This window comes from Eublepharis macularius, chromosome 2, assembly GCF_028583425.1.
Source record: "Eublepharis macularius isolate TG4126 chromosome 2, MPM_Emac_v1.0, whole genome shotgun sequence".
NCBI classification, from domain to species: Eukaryota; Metazoa; Chordata; class Lepidosauria; order Squamata; family Eublepharidae; genus Eublepharis; species Eublepharis macularius.
In genome coordinates, this window is record NC_072791.1 from 17687158 (window position 1) to 17705215 (window position 18058).

An 18058-nucleotide genomic window follows, 5' to 3' on the forward strand; every position below is an offset into this window, starting at 1 on the left:
AAATGATTCTCAGAAAACAATCCTTGGTTCGAAGCAGAGGGGGAGAAAGATTTTTTAAAAACCCACCCCTTAACTAAAAAGCCTGCGAGAGCTGCTCTGCCCACTACTCCACACTGCTTCTGCGACTGAGCCAGACTCGGCCGCCTCAGAATACCTCCTCTCCAACCGTCTCCCGCAGGGCCACGCCTCCTGCTTGCGTCACAGCGCCGCCAGCCCCGATTGGCCGCCAGCTCCCTCAAAAGGCCGGGCGCGGGCGGGCGAAGGCGCTGCCGGCGGCCGGATCCGTGAGGCTTCTGTGGCGGCGAAGCCATGTCGGGCACCCGAGCGGCGACGGCGGCGGCCGCGGCCGCCTCCAACGACCGCGCCCCTCACCCGGCGGCTGGAGCGGGGCTGAAGCGGCCGCGGAGCGAGGGTGGCGGCAACCGGGTGACGGTGGTGCTGGGCGCGCAGTGGGGGGACGAGGGCAAAGGCAAGGTGGTGGACCTGCTGGCCACCGAGGCCGACATCGTCTGCAGGTGCCAGGTGGGTGGCGGCGCGCTGCCACGGGCAGGGGCTGCCAACTGATCCACCGGCTCGTGCTCCTCTGCCGCTTAAGGATGTGCTTGGAGACAAAGGGGGGGGGGATTGCTTGGAAAAAGATTCCAGTTCCAGGTGCTGAGAAGAGCAGAGTAGCAACAGCTGACTGGGAAGTTGGCAACCATAGCCTCCGCTTTTCGAGACGTTTCCCTTCCAATTGATGCATCCTTTCTTTGGTTCCCCCCTCCCCTAGTCCTCTTTTTTGCATCTAGGGCTGCCAACTGCAGGTTGAGAAGTTCCAGGAGATTTGGGGTGGGTAGAGCAGGGTTTGGGAGAGAGCCCTCAGGGAGGCATAATGCCATGGAGTCCCAGGGGAGTCTGGAGATCAATTGCAATTCTGGGAGGTCTCCCGGCTGCACCTGGAGGTTGGCAACCCTGCGTGCATCTGATGACTTGATGGCAGCTAGTGCCGGAATGGCTTTTGTTAGCTGTTCAAGTGCCACTGGCATCCGGTACAATTTGGCTGCTGCGCTTTAACATGGCTACGTGTCTGGAATAAATCCCATTTTCTGTCATTTCTCTCTCCCCCCTCCCATGCTGTTTTCTTGGTATTACTCTATACTGGTTGCTATTCTGTCATTTCCCTCCCCCCATATGTTTGTCTGCCCTTTCTCACTTTTTGGATTTGAGTCCAGGGGCCCCTTAGTAACGAACAAGATTTTCAAGGTAATAAAGCTCCCTTTTCCAGAAACCTGTGATAGATTTCCACTCCATGCGGCTGAATGTGGTGCCTTCCCTGAAGATCGTTTCAGATGGGTAGCTGTGTTGGTCTGCAGTAGAACCACAGGATTTGAATCCAGGGGCATCTTAGGCGCCAACAAGATTTTCAGGTGTAAGCTGTCTTGAGCCAGAGCTCCTTTCTTCAGATATCCGAAATTTTCTCACTTTTCCCCCCTCCCCTTTCCCCTCAGTTTGTCACCCTTTAACATTTCATTTTATTTAATCCATGTCCAAGGCACTCAGGGTGGTGTTATATTGTTCCTCACAACAACCCTGTGAGGTGAGTTAGGCTGGGAATAGATTGCCAGCTTATTTAACAGAGGTTCAGTAGGCAGAAATGGGCAGTCAAACGCTTTCTGGCATGGAGTGAAATAACCTTCCTGATAACTGCTGTAAGTCAAACTAATATTAAAAGACTGGCTGGAAGGACCGGTTTACATGTTAGCAACCCGAGCTGGGAATAACTGGCCTGTGGGTTTCATTACAGAGTGAGGATTTGAACCCTGGTCCTATGTCTCTGTGTTGTCTCCTCCTCGAAACACCCTTTCTATTTATTCATTTAGAATATTTATGTTTGCATCATCTGAAAGCGCAGAGCAGTGAAAGATACTCTGAGGTTATAATGAGAAATACTGGCTAGGTAGGGAGATCTTAAATGGTCAAATTTGATTAGTTTATACTGAGGAGCTGCCTTAGATTTTAATATTGGTAGCCGATCCATCACTGCATCTGACTTGTGGATCCACTCCTTAAGTGGGAGGTTGTTGGCTGAGACCCCTAACAGGTCGTCCGGGATGGTATACCTTTGGCAAATGGTGGATAGAAAGCCAGGGCGTGTGGGGTCTTTGGATAGTAAGTAATTTACTGATTGGCAGCTTAAGGAGCCAGGACTGGAAAATTTGATCCTTTTCCAGTATTTTAAAACTGCAAGGTGTACTCGCGCCCTAAGGGGTATTTATGTGCTGCCTCTCTATATGCCATCTTGAGACAGCTGCGGTCCCTTTGCACAGTTTGATGTTTGTGTTTCTTTATTTTCCCTGTATTTTGCTTCTCCCTCTTTCCCCTACCACCAGTATTTTTCTTTCTCGCTTTTGTCCTTGTTCTTTTCTTAAGTAGCTGCTGATCGGGGCGGAGCTTGATCCTTGGGGAGAGGAGGGGGAAAGAAAGGTCCCAAGCTAAAAATACAAATAGCTGACCCTTGACGATAAGTGACACAAGATCCCGTAGTCCAGACGAGACTGTGCCTGAGCCAGGCATGGCTGGGCATTGGCACATTTGTGTGTATGTGCGGGGGGACGGGGGGGAGCATACTTGCTTTGGTGTTGGGTGACAACCTCTTGGAAGAAATGTTGCTGAAGGTGACCAGGGAAGTAAAATAGAGCTTCTAGCGGCTTGAGTTTGTAGCAGAAGTTCATAGCTGCATGTTCAGTGCTTTTCACAAATTCGACAAAGCATTTGGAGACATGCTGTGGTGCAGTGATTAGAGTATCAGATTCGGCTTTAGGCTTTTGCTGGCCGATCTTGGGCTAGTCGCTCAGCTTCTCCTTCCTCATTGGGGGTGGGGGGTGGGGGTGCTTTCCTTCTCCAAGTTCCAGGCACTTAATTCTAGCCAAAAGAGAGAGGAAATTTTGCAGCTCTGCAAGCTACTTGGAGGTTATTTCAAGCCACTAAGACACACAGATAGAATTTATTGCCTGACCATCTAGCCACATCACATGGTAGTGGTTAGATTGCTGGCCATGTAAAGAACATCATAGCAGTCTGGTATGCTTATATTCCACCTTTCACCCACCAAGCATCACAGCAAAGGAGGGATTTCAACCTGCATCTTCTACATTTAAGGTGCAGGATCAAGCCCTTAAAGATAAAAATTGGAAGTCTTGTTTTAAGAAGGAGAACTGAAAAAAGCACAATGCAAGCTTCCTAGGTCTGTGCTGAGGAAAGCCATCTTTGCTGCACATTTTATTTTCTTTGGGCTCCACTTCTAGGAGAGAAACCCCTCTTGTTGGGCAGGTGCACCATAAATAACTTCCAGCAGTTGGAAAGTAGGGTTTAGAATGGAGGGCTGACATCTAGGGTGCTCCCCCTACATAATTTCTACTATTGGATAGTCCCTGCATCCTAGTGTTTTGCAAGTCCCAACAACAACAATAATAACAACATTCGATTTATATACCGCCCTTCAGGACAATTTAATGCCCACTCAGAACGGTTTACAAAGTATGCCATTATTATCCCCACAACAAACACCCAGTGAGGTGGGTGGGGCTGAGAGAGCTCCGAGAAGCTGTGACTGACCCAAGGCCACCCAGCTAGCTTCAGGTGGAGGAGTGGGGAATCAAACCCGGTTCTCCAGATTAGAGTCTCATCGCTCTGAACCACAACACCAAACTGGCAGTTACTGTAGCATCTCAAACTTCTTTCATTGTATGTTTAACTGTGTATTTAAGTGGCTTTAATTAAAAAGTGTAATTGATTTTAATTATAAGACACTTTGGGAGCCAATCTGGTTACGGAGCGGGAGATAAAGTCGTCAAATAAATTTTGGCCAAACGAACGTAAATGTATTGTCAAAACACTCTACACCCGACAATAGCCCTGCAGAGAAGATTAGCACATCAAGTACCAATCCATATGCAAAAGAACCTCCTCAGGATACAGTGAAGCCTCCCGCCATTAGCATTCCACACTCTGGGAAACTCCTACAGCATGACTCAGCCCAAACCCACTTTCCTGAGTAGATATAAATGACCTGCCAACATCTTTTCCACACTGTGACACTGAGAGATCTCTGTCTTTTGGTGCTACACCTCTGAAGATGCCAGCCACAGCTGCTGGCGAAACGTCAGGAACCACAATGCCAAGACCACGGCAATACAGCCCGGAAAACCCCCAACAACGAACGTAAATGTGTTGATGAAGAACAGGGGAGAAAACTTGAGTCACCCGTTGCTTAAAAACAAAAGTAGACAAGCAAAGTAATACAAATTCCTTTATATAAATTGAAAGCAGGAAACCAGCTGGGGAGGCGGCTGGACTATTAGACCGCAGAGATGTGACAGGGTTGCTGAAAGTGGAAAAGGAATTCATTCAAGTTCCTGACAGACTGTTTCAAAATCATCTTCTTTACCGGAGGTGTAGTATAGCCATTTTTAAAAAGCGATCCGGGGTAGAGTTTGATATTCGGCTTTTGGATGCCCTGAAACTATCTATGCTAGTGAAAGCTAATCAGTCCACATTATCATTCTCTCATTTCTGCTAGCAATATCAAATAAAGCAGATCTTTGACATATGGATCAAGCTAGAAATGCCAAGGATATTTGTGATCAGATCTTTCTGCTTTTATTTAAAAAAAAAAAGGTTAAAAAACTCCATAGTATGTGTAGGACATGGGTAATGGCAACTCCTGCCCCTTCCACTCCAGACAAATAGTTTGTATGGGGAAAGGGTCAAATCTGTTTGCTTGTAGGAGTGGGGGACTGCCGCTTTTAACTTCAAAAAACCACGAGAGTGCAGCCTTGGGTCTCCTTCCATGTCATTTAGTTTGACCCTTCGAAGTGAGAGGTTTAAGTCCATGACTTAGCCACTTGAAAAGGATCTTGGATAGCAGGTGCTGGGAAACCTTCGCCTGGGACTTTGGGAGCTGCTTTAGCTCTGAAAACATAGCTAAACCATTGGCCTGACTCTATGTAATCACCTCCGTGTGATTCCCAGCCATCTAAGCCATTGAGCTTTGGAAATATAAAGACATTTGGGGCAAAGCCGTTTTGTAGACTTTGTGCCACTATAGCCATTGGGTATCGCTTACTATTACAGCCATTGAGCTTGGAATATTGATGTGGGGTTCTCACAGGTTGACCCCATTGAAGAAACAAAGGAGTAGTTCCATTGGAGATATGATGGACTGTGTAGATGTATCATGATTCATGTAAATTTGTAATGTTGTATTTATTGTTGTCTATTAAGTTATAAATTATTAAGTTCATAATTATATTGGTAAATAAGTTCATTGACACCTTGTAGTGTTTTTTTGGGGTTCCCAGGGTGTTCCCTTCCTTGGTTTCTGACTCTATGTAAGACAGCTTGGTATGATTTATGCAGCCTGTGAATGGTATTTGGGTGAGACGGGTTCATTTATTTTCGCTGAAATACAACCATCAGTTCTGGCTGTGCCCCCCCCCCGGCTCCCTTTCCTGGGAGCAGAAATCTAGCATTAAACTAAATCATCAACAGCTTTCTGTTGAGGACACCAAAGAGATGCCCCAATCTCCTTAAAGATTGGGTGTTTTCCAGTACGCATAGTGATGGTCATGAACGTAGATGGCTTTAAAAGGGATTTATATCAGGCTTTGACAAATATTCTTTGGCTTCATGTGGTGGTGGAGAGTGTTGTCACTGCTGGCTTAGGTCAACCCCTGGGGCTGGGGGGTTCAAGGCAAAAGACTAACAGAGGTGGTTTGCCACTGCCTGCCGCTGACTTCCAGAGGCAGCACCAGGGGAAGGCCTTGGCTTCTAGGCTTAGTTTGTTGCCGCTCTGGGGCAACCGGTTGGCTACTGTGTGAGATAGGATGCTGGACTCGATGAACTATAGATCTAATCCCGCAAGTCTCTTCTTGGGATCTAGAGAGTCACCTAAGCTAAAATCTGACTTCTGTGCCCCAAGAAGATTCCCATAATGGCTGAGGAAGGCAGAGAAGAACTAAATGTGAGAGATGATAGTAGAAAGAAATGAGTATTCTTAAATGCAGTTACACATAAATAGAATGAAATAGCTATTTCAGTCTTGGCATCTAATTTCCCTTGAATTCTACAGTTTCAGCTAAAATGCCTAAAAACACTTGAATAGCATGGATCTTCTTCACAACCGAGTGTTAGTCTCTCCCTGCAAAAGTTAGATAAAATGAGATGGCGAAGCACACTTCTTGTTGTCTCCAATATGAATTTCCTCTTGCTATAAGGTTGGGGTATGCTTATTCAAACTTGTAAATGAGCTCATCCAACAGGGACATTTAACAAATTAAATATTTTACTTTTTTAAAATACAAGTCTAACAAAGCAGCATGGTGAACATAAAAGCCTGGAGCTACAAGCTTAAACTCAGTTTGCTACCTTCTTTCCCTTGCCTGGTTCAGTCCAACGAGAAGTGCCTTGGAACTCTTCCAAAAGTTTTATCGAGCTCTGGAGTTGGCAAGTTTCCCGATGGAGAGAGTTAGGAACTGTGGGCAGTTATGTGAGAGGGCTGTTTTATGTACGCTGTCTGAACATGGTGCACAGATTATATTGTTAAGACTCTTGGTGAGTCCTGGAAAATATGATTGGGTAGACGGCAGGCTGAAGGCGGTAAGCAGTCACAAACTGAAAAGAGCGCTGACTTCAGCCAATGATCTCCTTTATGCACAGAATAACTTGATAGCCGATGGATATTTTAAAAACCGCAGTTTTTTTATGAGAATAAATAGGATCGTGGTTATCAAAAGAATTCAGAGATGTTTAATGATTGACTCGTAAGTGTGCATAGGACTGTTGACCATTTCCCATTCATTCAAAGAGACAGTTGGAGCAAGTTTAAAATTTGAATTTAGAGATAAACTTTTAGTTGAAACTGGGTGCAGTCTAATGGTACGGTAGCTGACCACCATGGTTGCTCTTTGGGGAAACCTATTTCAGCTAAACCTATTTCAGCCATCTTATATATTTATATGAATGCATTTGTCTCCCTTCACTTGCCTATCTGTAAATAAATCAGAGATATTAGTATGGGTCAGAGGTATTGGCAGACTTGCATGATCTTTGTGCGTGGTTGTGCGTGGTTCAGTAATGAAACACTTTCACAGCAATACCCAGTTTGTGGCTGCATCTAATCACTGTTTTCTTCTGTCAACCACAGTTTAATCCTGGCTTTGAAGAACAAGCTACTATTGGGTTCAGAAATAACAAGCCTATGGCTTGCTATGAATGGATTTTATTATCATGCCATGTATGAGTCTATGTGGGGGAGAGCAAGTGAACCTGCCTCCCCTCCTGGCTCGTTCATGGGAACAATCAAGCATGATTTAGCCATATCATGACAATTCTCCAGTATTCTTTACAGGCCAAAGGAAACTAAACCCCGCAGCACAATCCCTGGAAATCCCACATGAGCCATTAGTAACTTTTAGGAAATAGTTATGCATTTCTCTGTCTAGGGGGAGCTTTAAAAAATGCCCGATGAGTTTTTATTTGACACACACTGATTTTTGCTGTTGTGAATTATTTTGATACTTTTTATTATACTTGACATCTGTGTCTTAAATCTGTCTAAAATTACCCATGGGATTCTGCGGCAGAATATAAATAAAGCCAAGGTATTAAAAAACAGCCTAGTTAATTAAAATAAATCAGCCGGATGGGCATCTGCATTTTTCACAGAAATTATTCCTGGACAATATCTTTCTTTTTCTATATTTTTTTTCCAAAACAGGTTCTTGTATCTTAAAAATGAATTAGAGGGCATCAGCTAGGCACTTGCTTGTTACCTGAAGAAAAGGTCTGGCTTATGGGAGTACTCCGTTGGTGAAAGATTTAAAACTACATGGTGACATTGCTATTTTAAACCCAGGCCTCTCCTCTGGGCACTGAAAAAAAAATCACTCCAGGATCACCAGTAATATAAATACTGTATGAAAAGGTCAAGTTTAAAGTTACCAAAGCTCTGTAAGAAAACAAGTCTGGCTTCCAGTGCCCTTCGGAAAATCTAAGCTTACTGATAGATATGGGCACGAACAGCATTATGAATGGAAAAAACCCACGAACATCCTGTTCATCTGTTCGCTAACAAGCCGTTTGTGAGGCTCCATTCTAAATGAACAAGTGGCTGTTGCAAGCCTCGTTAGTTGCTTTCGTCAGCCGTTCATCAAGCCAGACAGTCTGGGGCCTTTCAATCAATTCCCCTGGCAACGGAGGCAGGGACTGAACTCTGTCTGAATTCCTTTAGGCTTTCCTTCTGGCATTAACCCTTCAAAGTACTTCCAGCAGAGAGTCCCATTTTTGCTCACTGTGAAGAGAAAATGACAACAAAGGGGGAGGCCCATGCATCATGCCTTTCCTGGGGTGCAATCTCTCTGAAACTTGGGGGGTCTTTGGAGGACAGTGAGGACTATGTCCCCTGCTAATTTGGTAGGTTTGGGACATTGGGACGGTCAGTTTGTGGGGAGTTTAAAGGGCTCTGTCCCTTGCACGTGGCGGGAAAGGGCCCTTTAAGCGATCAGGTGGCAGGGGGGAATCCCCCCTGCCACCTGCCAGCTGATAGTTTAAAGGGATCTTTAAAGGGCCACAAACAGCGAACATGTTTGTGAACAGGGTCATGTTAGTTAGTGTTCGTTGTTCATTGTTCGTGGATGGCAACGAACAACGAACAGCTTGTTCAGGGTTTTTTTTCCGTTCGTGCCCATGTCTACTTACTAATACCATATAACTATCAGAAGCAGACAATTGAACGTTTAACTTCAAAATGATGCTTGTGTTATCCTTTCCATCGTTTCTTTTTCTGGTTTTTGTAGGCAAGATAAGGGCAAAGGTCACACTCTTGGATACCCTTGGTAGATGTTGCTGTAATTTGGTAAAAGGGAACTAGCAATTCTGAAAATGCTTCTAGGTTAACAGGCTCTGTGGAAGTTGATAGTGTATGAGCGAAAGCAGAGGAGAGCCATTTGGTAGCGGGAGGGACATTTTGGATCAATGTATTCTGCATATACGAAACTGCCTCCTACTGAGTCAGACCCTCGGACTGTCAAGATTGTTATTAGCTACTCTGACTGGCAGCTGGTCTCCCAGGTCTCTGCTAGCGGTTTTTCACATTACCACTGACTTGGTCTCCTTAAAAATTGGGGTTCAAACTTTATTTATTTACCTTATTTATAGTCCACCTTTCTCACCGAGACTCAAAGTAGATTACACAGTGTGGGTCAGTACAGTCAATTTCAAAGACATTTCAATACAGGTATATAGGGTATATGCTAGTGAATGTGCAAAGATTTGAAACCAGCAGAAATCTAATACAGTTGAAGAAATGCTGAAAACGGAGCACAAGTAATTCTAAGATTGACATATTAAACAACGGGATCTCTCCAGCAGAGAGCCAGTTTGGTGTAGTGGTTAAGAGCGGCAGGACTCTAATCTGGAGAGCTGGGTTTTTTTATGTTTATATATGTATTTATACATACATACATATCAGTTATTATTATTATTATACGTATAGCAATAGTAGTAAAGTCTGTAGTCACTCCCTATCCCTTTGCTGATGCATCTCTTTGAGACAGCTTCCATATATTACAGCCCTCCTACCTGAGTAAAAAACTTCTGTAGGCAAAGCATATTCTTGACCCTTACAGCACAGCCTCTCCACCGTACGAAATGCAAATAGAACCTGTGGAAAATTACCAGCATCTCTCTCTGGGACTATTGGGTTCCTCTGTTACCGTGATTAAAATTAATATCTTGTTACATCTATGGTTTAGGTCCAGTCTTTTCCCTACAGTGTAAGGGCTTAGGTTTGGCATTATTGTCTGAGCTGATTTCCTATCTGCCAGCAAGGACTGTTTAACCTTCTGATACAAAGCATGTGCTTCAGAGTTCAATAAAGATATTTGCATTGCGGATGTTTGGCATGCTTCTCTTTAAAGGCCAAAATGTGTGCCTGGGACTCACTGTTACATTCGTATTACAGCGGTTGTTCATTTAAAATTGAGAAGAGACCTTTAATGAGAACTAAAGAGCGTTGTGAAAAGGATTGTGGTGTGCATGAGGAGAGGAGGAAGAGCGAGTATTGCTTTATGTGCAGTCGTGACCTGGAAGAGCAGTTAAGCAGATGAGATGGGAGAACATTCCAGCCGGGGCGTTTAAAGCAAAAAGCATGCGCCGATGAGTGCAGTCCAAATCTTATTGAAGCTGGACAGCACCCCATTATACTTGCCTGAGCAGGAATTTACGGTGGAGTCATAAGCAGAGTCCAGTCTTTCTAAGCCCCTAAGCCCATTGATTTCAACTGATTTAGGAGGGTGTAACGCTGCTTAGCATTGCACGGTTAAGTATTTAACCAACCCGTTGATTATTGGTTGCTGTTTGTATGTCCCGGATAATGACAAAGCTAAGTTAGTAATAAAATGTTCACGCACCGTTGCACTGCATAGCAATTTGAGGGGAAACGGTAGGGAAAACAGAAATTACGTGGGGAAGGGAGTCAGAAGGGTGCCTGCAAATTAACTCTGCCCGCAACATTTTTGTGAGGAAGGTGTCCAGTATGCCAGAACACCATTTTGTAGCTTCACTTTTTAAAATTTCAGGCAGGAGCTTGCTTGCAATTTAACTCCTTATTTGAAAACAAAGCTCAAGGCAAGTGTAAAACGAACCAACAAATCCACAACCATTCATACTACATGCAGATTGGGAAGCAGCTGAGAGTTGAAGGGACCTTTAAAAGGAAGGGACACGGGGACCTTTAAAAGGAAGATGTCCCTAAATATACAGTGACTTACCCCTTTTAAAAAATGTTACACCCCCACCCCAGCCACCTACAGAATTATTACTTGACATAACTGTAACATGAAAGCAAGTTCTTTCTTTCTTTCTTTCTTTCTTTCTTTCTTTCTTTCTTTCTTTCTTTCTTTCTTTCTTTCTTTCTTTCTTTCTTTCTTTCTTTCTTTCTTTCTTTCTTTCTTTCTTTCTTTCTTTTGATGGTGTACCTGGAGGAGGAACGTAGTCTAGCATTTGAGTACGTAGTGTAGATTAAATACTTGGAAGAAGCAGACTAACAGTGAAATTCACTGTAAATGTATTGACAGGAGTAGACACAGTGCCACCCCCCGCAAATGAATTCTTAGCTGATTACTGACACTGTTTGATGTTTTAAATTTTCGTGTGCGTTTAATTTTTGCAGGGTGGAAATAATGCAGGCCATACGGTAGTGGTTGATGGAAAAGAATACGATTTTCACCTTTTTCCTAGCGGCATCATCAATCCAAAAGCCATTTCTTTCATTGGTAAGTTTGAACGTCCAATTCCGAGAGTAATGCATTCGTTGTAAGTAGATCCTTCACCACTAGGCAATTGGGTAGGGGTGCATATCTGGTCACTACTTTGTGCCAGGGCTGATTCTGTCAATGTGTTTTGTACTGGAGGCCATTGAAAGCTGTTCCAAGTAGTTGTCTTGGTATGAAGAAAAATCCAAAAACAAAAGACACATAGTAGCTTTTATGAAAACTAAACAAAATGACGCACAATAGTGTACGAGCTTCTGATTTCTCCCAGAAATCTTCATCAAGCTAAATGTTAAGGGAGGAAAGGAAGGGGAGAAATAAAGAAACTTCAGGCCATAATATTAAGGTCTGCATAGAATGCCTTAGAATCATAGGGCTTGAAGGGACCTCTAGGGTCATCTAGTCCAACCCCTTGCACGATGCAGGAAATTCACAGTTACCTCCCTCACACACACACACACACACACACACACACACACACACACACACACACACACACACACACACAGTGACCCAGAAGATGACAAAACCCTTGTTGCATGCCCTGGAGAGTGCCTTGCAGACGTAATAGGCGCTGGGTAGAAGTATTGTGATCAGCTTGTACCTTTAGCCTTTTGGGAAGGAGGTGAGATGATAGCAGTTTCTGATTCCAGCGCTTAATCTGATACGTCCCTGTCACCAAATAGAACCACACAGGTCCCTCAAACAGCCAGAACAGGGAGAAAGTGTGGTCGTGACTTAAACTGGATTCACTGAAAACTTGGCCCTTTCGTATGAGCCCAGGATAATGCCAAACAATTTGGGTCAGGAAAGAATTTTCCTTCAGGCCAGATGAACTGGGGATGCTGGAAGTTTTTTGCCTTCCTTTGGGCATTGAGCAGGGATCACTGGAAGGGTGAGGGGGAGAGGTAGCTGTATGACCCCTGAGGTCATTCCAGCTCTACATTTCTGTGTTTCTAATCTCAGAATTTCTTTCTCCAGAAACTTGAGACGACAAAGGGCCAAAACTACATGATACACCTGACCCATGTCTGGTCACGGATGCATGACTGGACTCAAGATCAGACATACATTAGGGGAACTCACCTTTAAAAACTGTGGAGCTGGAGGGGGGGGATGTTCTGGTGTTTCAGTGAGAGACTCTACATGAGACATCTGACACGTGAAGAACACATGTCGGGAGATGCAATGTGAGCTGGGAAGGGTAGTTTAAAAGGACAGAGCTGGGGACAGGGCAAACGCTTTGCTATACACTGGAGCTGTGTGAAGGGGCTGTGAAATGCCAGAAGGGAAATTTCAGCCCATTATAACCTCTCCAGGTCCAAGCCCGGCTCTGGAACTCATTCCTATTCCTCGCTGCCCTCTGGTTGCGATCCCACACAGTTTTAGACTGGAGAGGTGAAACTGACAGATTTCCTGCAGGGACTTTCAGTGATACGAGATTGTCGTTTGCATGCTGTGTTTGTTTTTAATAACATAGCATTTGATTTATATACCGCCCTTCAGTAAAACTTAACGCCCACTCATAGCGATTTATAAAGTGTATTACTATCTTCACAACAATCACCCTGTGAGGTGGGTGGGGCTAAGAAAGTTTTGAGAAGCTGTGACTGACCCAAGGTCACCCAGCTGGCTTCAAGTGAATCTCCTATTTGTTCCAGGGGGGAAATGAATGCTCCTAATTTGAAATTCTGTAGTATTATTTCTGTAGGAGCAGATTCTGTATATCCTTTATCTTGCCTTTCTTCCAAGGCCGCATACGCCGTTCTCCCCCTTTCCTCCATTTATCCTCACAACAACCCTGTGAAGTAGGTTAGGCTGAGAGTGTGTGACTGGCCCAAGATTACCCAGTAGGATTCCCTGGCAGAGTGGGGATTTGAACCTGGGTCTCCCAGATACTAGTCTAACACTCTAACCATTACGTCACACTGGCTCTCCAAAATTATTTGTCCAGGTATCATTCTGTTGGGTTGAAATTTTACAACTGGCAAGTAGAAAAGACTGGCTGGTTGCTAATCCCAGCCACAATTAGCGATTCACTTTGTGTGTTTGTTTCATTAAGAAAGCCAGTTTGGTGTAGCAGTTAAGATCGCAGGACCAAGTTTGATTCCCCACTCCTCCGCTTGAAGCCAGCTGGGTTACCTTGGGCTAGTCACAGTTCTCTGGCGCTCTCTCAGCCCCACCCACCTCACAGGGTGTTTTGTTGTGGAGATAATAATAACATCATTTCTAAACCGCTGAGTGGGTGTTAAGTCATCCGGAAGGGCGGTTGTTGTTGTTTTTTTATCATCATCGTCATTATTATTATTGTTGTTGTTATTCTTAATTGCATTGTTGTTGTTGTTGTTGCTGCTGTTATTAAAATATTCATGCACCACCTTTTTTCTTGTCTTGATGTGACTTACAAATAGTAATCTCCCTCCCCACCTTGGAAATGAATTAAAGAGCGTAGGCTGCAAATTTCATGTGTCTCCCTTCATGTGGCTGGTATTTCCAAATCTGTAAGAAGCAGACTTATAACTTGGGAGTTGTTTGTTTGCTTCTGTTTTCTGTTAACTTAGCACGGGGCTTCATACGTGGTACGCAGGGCCTCCATAGGCAGAAAGCCTAGCGCTAGTAACGGAGCCTTGGACATTCCCATGTTATACCAGACGTGTTAACTTGATATCTGTGTTGACACTACAGATATCAAGAGTAGTAAAATTCATTTAAACAAACAACTAGCTTCTCCTCTGAATTACACACAGACCTTTCTGTGTACTTGATGGTCTGTCCTTTTACTTTCAGAAAGATAATATGGAGAAATAGGGTGTCAAGAAAGAGGTTTGTTTCTGGCTGGATAAGCTTCAAGGTTCTTTACCACCCGTACTGAATTGTTACGATGCTCTCCGACAAGGATCCCTTTATTTCACTAAGATTGGCGCTTTTTGCTTTAGCTGCTAGGAAGATCAGAGCAAAGGAATCAGCCATTGATTTGCTGTGATTGCTTTTAGAAGGTTTTATTAATTTTAAAGTTTTTTTAGTAGGGCGTTTTATGTGGTTTTGAAGTGTTTGATTACCTGATTATTTTGATAATGTATTCTACTGACATTCAAGAGTGTTTTGATATTGTGAAGGCCAATGGCCATATACAATAAAACGAATCTGATCTGATCATCTTTTCCTGTTCTTAAAAGCTGTTCTGCACCCATGTTTTGAATACTTGGCTGGCTACCTTGGCCTTCCCAGTAGGTACTGCAGATGGTAGGTGAGAAACACGTTATGCCCGAGTTGCTGGAATGGTTCTGAAGCTTTCCAGTCCTCAGCGAATGTTGGAGTTACATTTTTCCGCTGAACTAATGCTGGGAGATGTACTTCCCTTCTGCGCCCAACTAATACTTTCTCTTAGCTCTAACAAGGTAAACCTCTTTCCTCTTGGAAGAATCCACTACCTATGTTTTTGCACGAATCACTGTCCGAGGTACTGCCCAAGTGAGCACAGGTCAGTGGTTCGTGCAGAGAAGCAACATGCAGCCTCTGGCGACCAGGCTGTTTTGCATTGGCGGTGGTTGACTTTCAGCTCCTCCCAGGGCAATTACTCTTGAGGCAGACAGGTAATAAAATTCCTGTAGAGGCTGATTGAAAGGGCAGGCTTGTAGCTGTGGAGCTTACAGAGGTTTACTGGGAATCCGCAGATGTGACTTAATGATTTGTCAGTTACATGAAGTATACCAAAAAGGCCAGCTAAGATAATCGAACGGAGCAACGGTTTCAAGTTTTTGGTTTGTGTGTGTGTGTGTGTGTGTGTGTGTGTGTGTGTGTGTGTGTGTGTGATTGTGTTTTCTGGGGAAGAAAAAAAGGAACAGCTGTTATCCCAGTTGATATTGAATCCTTCAGCATGAAGTTCATTACTCCTAGAATTTAATTGGCAGGTTTATGAAAAGGAAAATGGATTTTGTTAAAGCAGCTGCTCAGAGCTGTCTGTGGGTGATAGTATCAAGTTGTTAGGCTGATATGAGGTCTGGTATGCAGGATGGGCTTTTCGGCCTAATATCAAGACACTGCCATGGAGTGGTTAGCCCAAGTATCACTTCAGGAAGGTGGCTTTTGATGTGATGGGTTAAAAAGAATAAAAGCTACATTTCCTCTTGTGCGTACCCCGTTTGGCCCAGATGAGGTCTCCGAATGACTTAATCCTATTCATTTATGTATGTAACTTACTAAATCTCTTGGACATGGAGAGATTTGAATTAAATTTGGTACATGAAGTCAGAACAGAATTCTTTGTATCGAGTTGGAGCAGCCCCTGTGAACATTTTCAGGTTGGGTGAAAAGATGCAAAAATATATTCTAATACATAATTAGAAGTGAAGTTGTGTTAACTAGTATTTTGAAATTGGATGAGCTAGAGACACATTGAACTGCATAAATGGGCTTAAATAATGACAACAACAGCAACATTTGAGTTATATACCAGGACAACTGAATGGCACACTCAAAGTGGTGTACAAAGTTTGTTGTTATTATCCCCACAACAATCACCCTGTGAGGTGGGTGGGGCTGAGAGAGCTCCGAGAAACTGTGACTGACCCAAGGTCACCCAGCTGGCTTCAAGTGGAGGGGTGGGGAATCAAACCTGGCTCTCCAGATTAGAGTCCTGCCGCTCTTAACCACTACATCAAATAAACGTCAGGTTGCTTGCCAAATTCATATGTGACACAAGCTGCAGCAGCTGTTTAAAACTTAAGTGCAACTTTTATGGGGTCAAAAAAGAACAGAGGTCTTGTGATGTTTATTTATTTATTTATAGTCCATCTTTCTTGCTGAGATCCAAGGTGGATTACACAGTGCAAATGAAAATACAATATAACCAACAGCTCATAATCAGTTGAGCAAAGTACAATCATGAATAACCGGACATCGAGTGAAAGAGATACGGCAGGGCATCGCTTTGATTCTAGCATCAGCTTTTCGTGACCTTGCATTGCACGAAGTGGTCTGCAGTCCGTGGGAGCGTATGCTGCAGTGGAAGGTGGCACAGGATTTCCTATTTGTTTTTACTACAGCAGGCTAGTAAGGGCCACCTCTCTGGAAACGTTCTGCTCAGGGAAGGGAGGGAGATCTATTTGTGTAACATGAACAGGAAGATTAATGACTGATGTCACAAAGGCATGATGGTCTCTTAAAATGGCAAACTGTGGTTCTAAACACGTGTTTGGCATACATAAGGATTAGGACTCCAGTTCTGTTTGTGGCCACTCCTGTTACACTTTCAGGTGGAGGAGTTGGCAAAAAAATTATTTTGTTTGTTTAAGATCTGATCAATCTAATACCTGCTTGTTTAATTTTAAAACAGCCGATTGGCTCCGTACGCTATTGTTTTGCTACTTTGACTATTTGATTTCCTGTCTTACAACCCATCTTTTGTGTCTCATTTTCAGGTAATGGGGTAGTTATACATTTACCAGGCTTGTTTGAAGAAGCTGAAAAAAATGAGAAAAAAGGTTTGTATCAAACCATTTTGGATACCTATGAAAAAAGAGGATAAGGTTGGAGGGGTTTGAGATAATGACAGATAACTTGATGTGTAACAATTTTTGTAGGATAAATGTGCAGAAATAAAGGGCACAACTAGACACAGGTTTAGAGGTTGCCTGAATTGCCCAAGGGAAGATGTTTGCTTGAAAGATGTTATCACCAATCATTGCTTCTTGTTTGGATCTGACAGAAAGACGGTCCTACTTTTGAACAGATTGCAATGGCTACATTGCAGCAAAACTCCATAGTCTCCAAATAATCTCTTCGCCACTATACAGTGAACCCTTACGTGAACCATTCAAGAGTTTTTATTTGCAAACAGAGCTGGAACAGCCTTCCCCATGTTCCATACTGTGTGAGTTTTGTGAAGGTCATTTGTTTCCTTCAAAGCAACAGCTAGGCAAAGCTCTCTTTAACGCCGCACGAGGGCATCTGCAAATCATGTAGAAATGCTGCAACTCCTCTGAAGGCCGAAGGCCGCAAGTCATATATTAATGTTTCAGATGTGGAACAGTATCTCGAAGGCATATCTTGCAGCTCCCTGAAGTGTGAGGAGGTGCTTGGAAGCACACCTTGGAACAAAGCACCTGTAACTTTGGACTGAGGTGTCATAATCTTTCATTTCACAATCACGCCTCTCTCTCAAATCCTCCTTTCTCTTCAGAATTTACTTTGTTCAATCTTTATTTTGCTCAGTTAATCCCTCCCTTTTAAACTCAGATTTCTGTCAGCTTCTTCCTCTCACACTCTTATAATACTCTGACAATATTAGGATTTGACTCGCAGGGTTGGCCTTGGTTAGTAATCGGATGGGAGATTTCCAACGAAGACCAGGGCTGCGGAGGCAGGCAATGACAAACCACCTCTGTTAGTCTCTTGCCGTGAAAATCCCACCAGGGGTCACCATAAGTCAACTCAGACTTGAGGTTGCTCTCCACCACCATCAGTCTCTAATATGTCCTCTATAAGTAGTCCACTTTCCTCTTAGAATCTTAATGCTTTTCACAGCACTACGTGGGATTCTAATCCGAAAACTGCTTTTCCAGACTCTGTAGATTGCTGACTTCCTCATCTGTTAATTGTGGACTCTCTCCCCACACGAGCTCTGCCCGTACACTCAGTCGCCGACCAATCACCTTACTCAGTCATCCTTCTCTTTCACGCCCTTATTCTTCTGCAATTTATCAAGCATTTGAAGAAACACACACTTAAAACTTTAAACCATTACACCA

The 18058-nt window shown here is 43.7% G+C and overlaps 1 protein-coding gene across 1 annotated transcript in view; it reads left to right on the forward strand.

The window, feature by feature from the left end:
* The first annotated feature begins 280 nt into the window (after positions 1-280).
* Positions 281-18058, forward strand: part of ADSS1 (adenylosuccinate synthase 1) — a 34129-nt gene continuing 16351 nt past the window's right edge. Inside the window, exons 1-3 of the mRNA XM_054972692.1 lie at positions 281-522; positions 11210-11312; positions 16730-16792. Coding sequence (XP_054828667.1) covers positions 310-522; positions 11210-11312; positions 16730-16792 — 379 coding nt within the window. The 5' untranslated portion in view covers positions 281-309. The remainder of the gene's footprint in view (positions 523-11209; positions 11313-16729; positions 16793-18058) is intronic.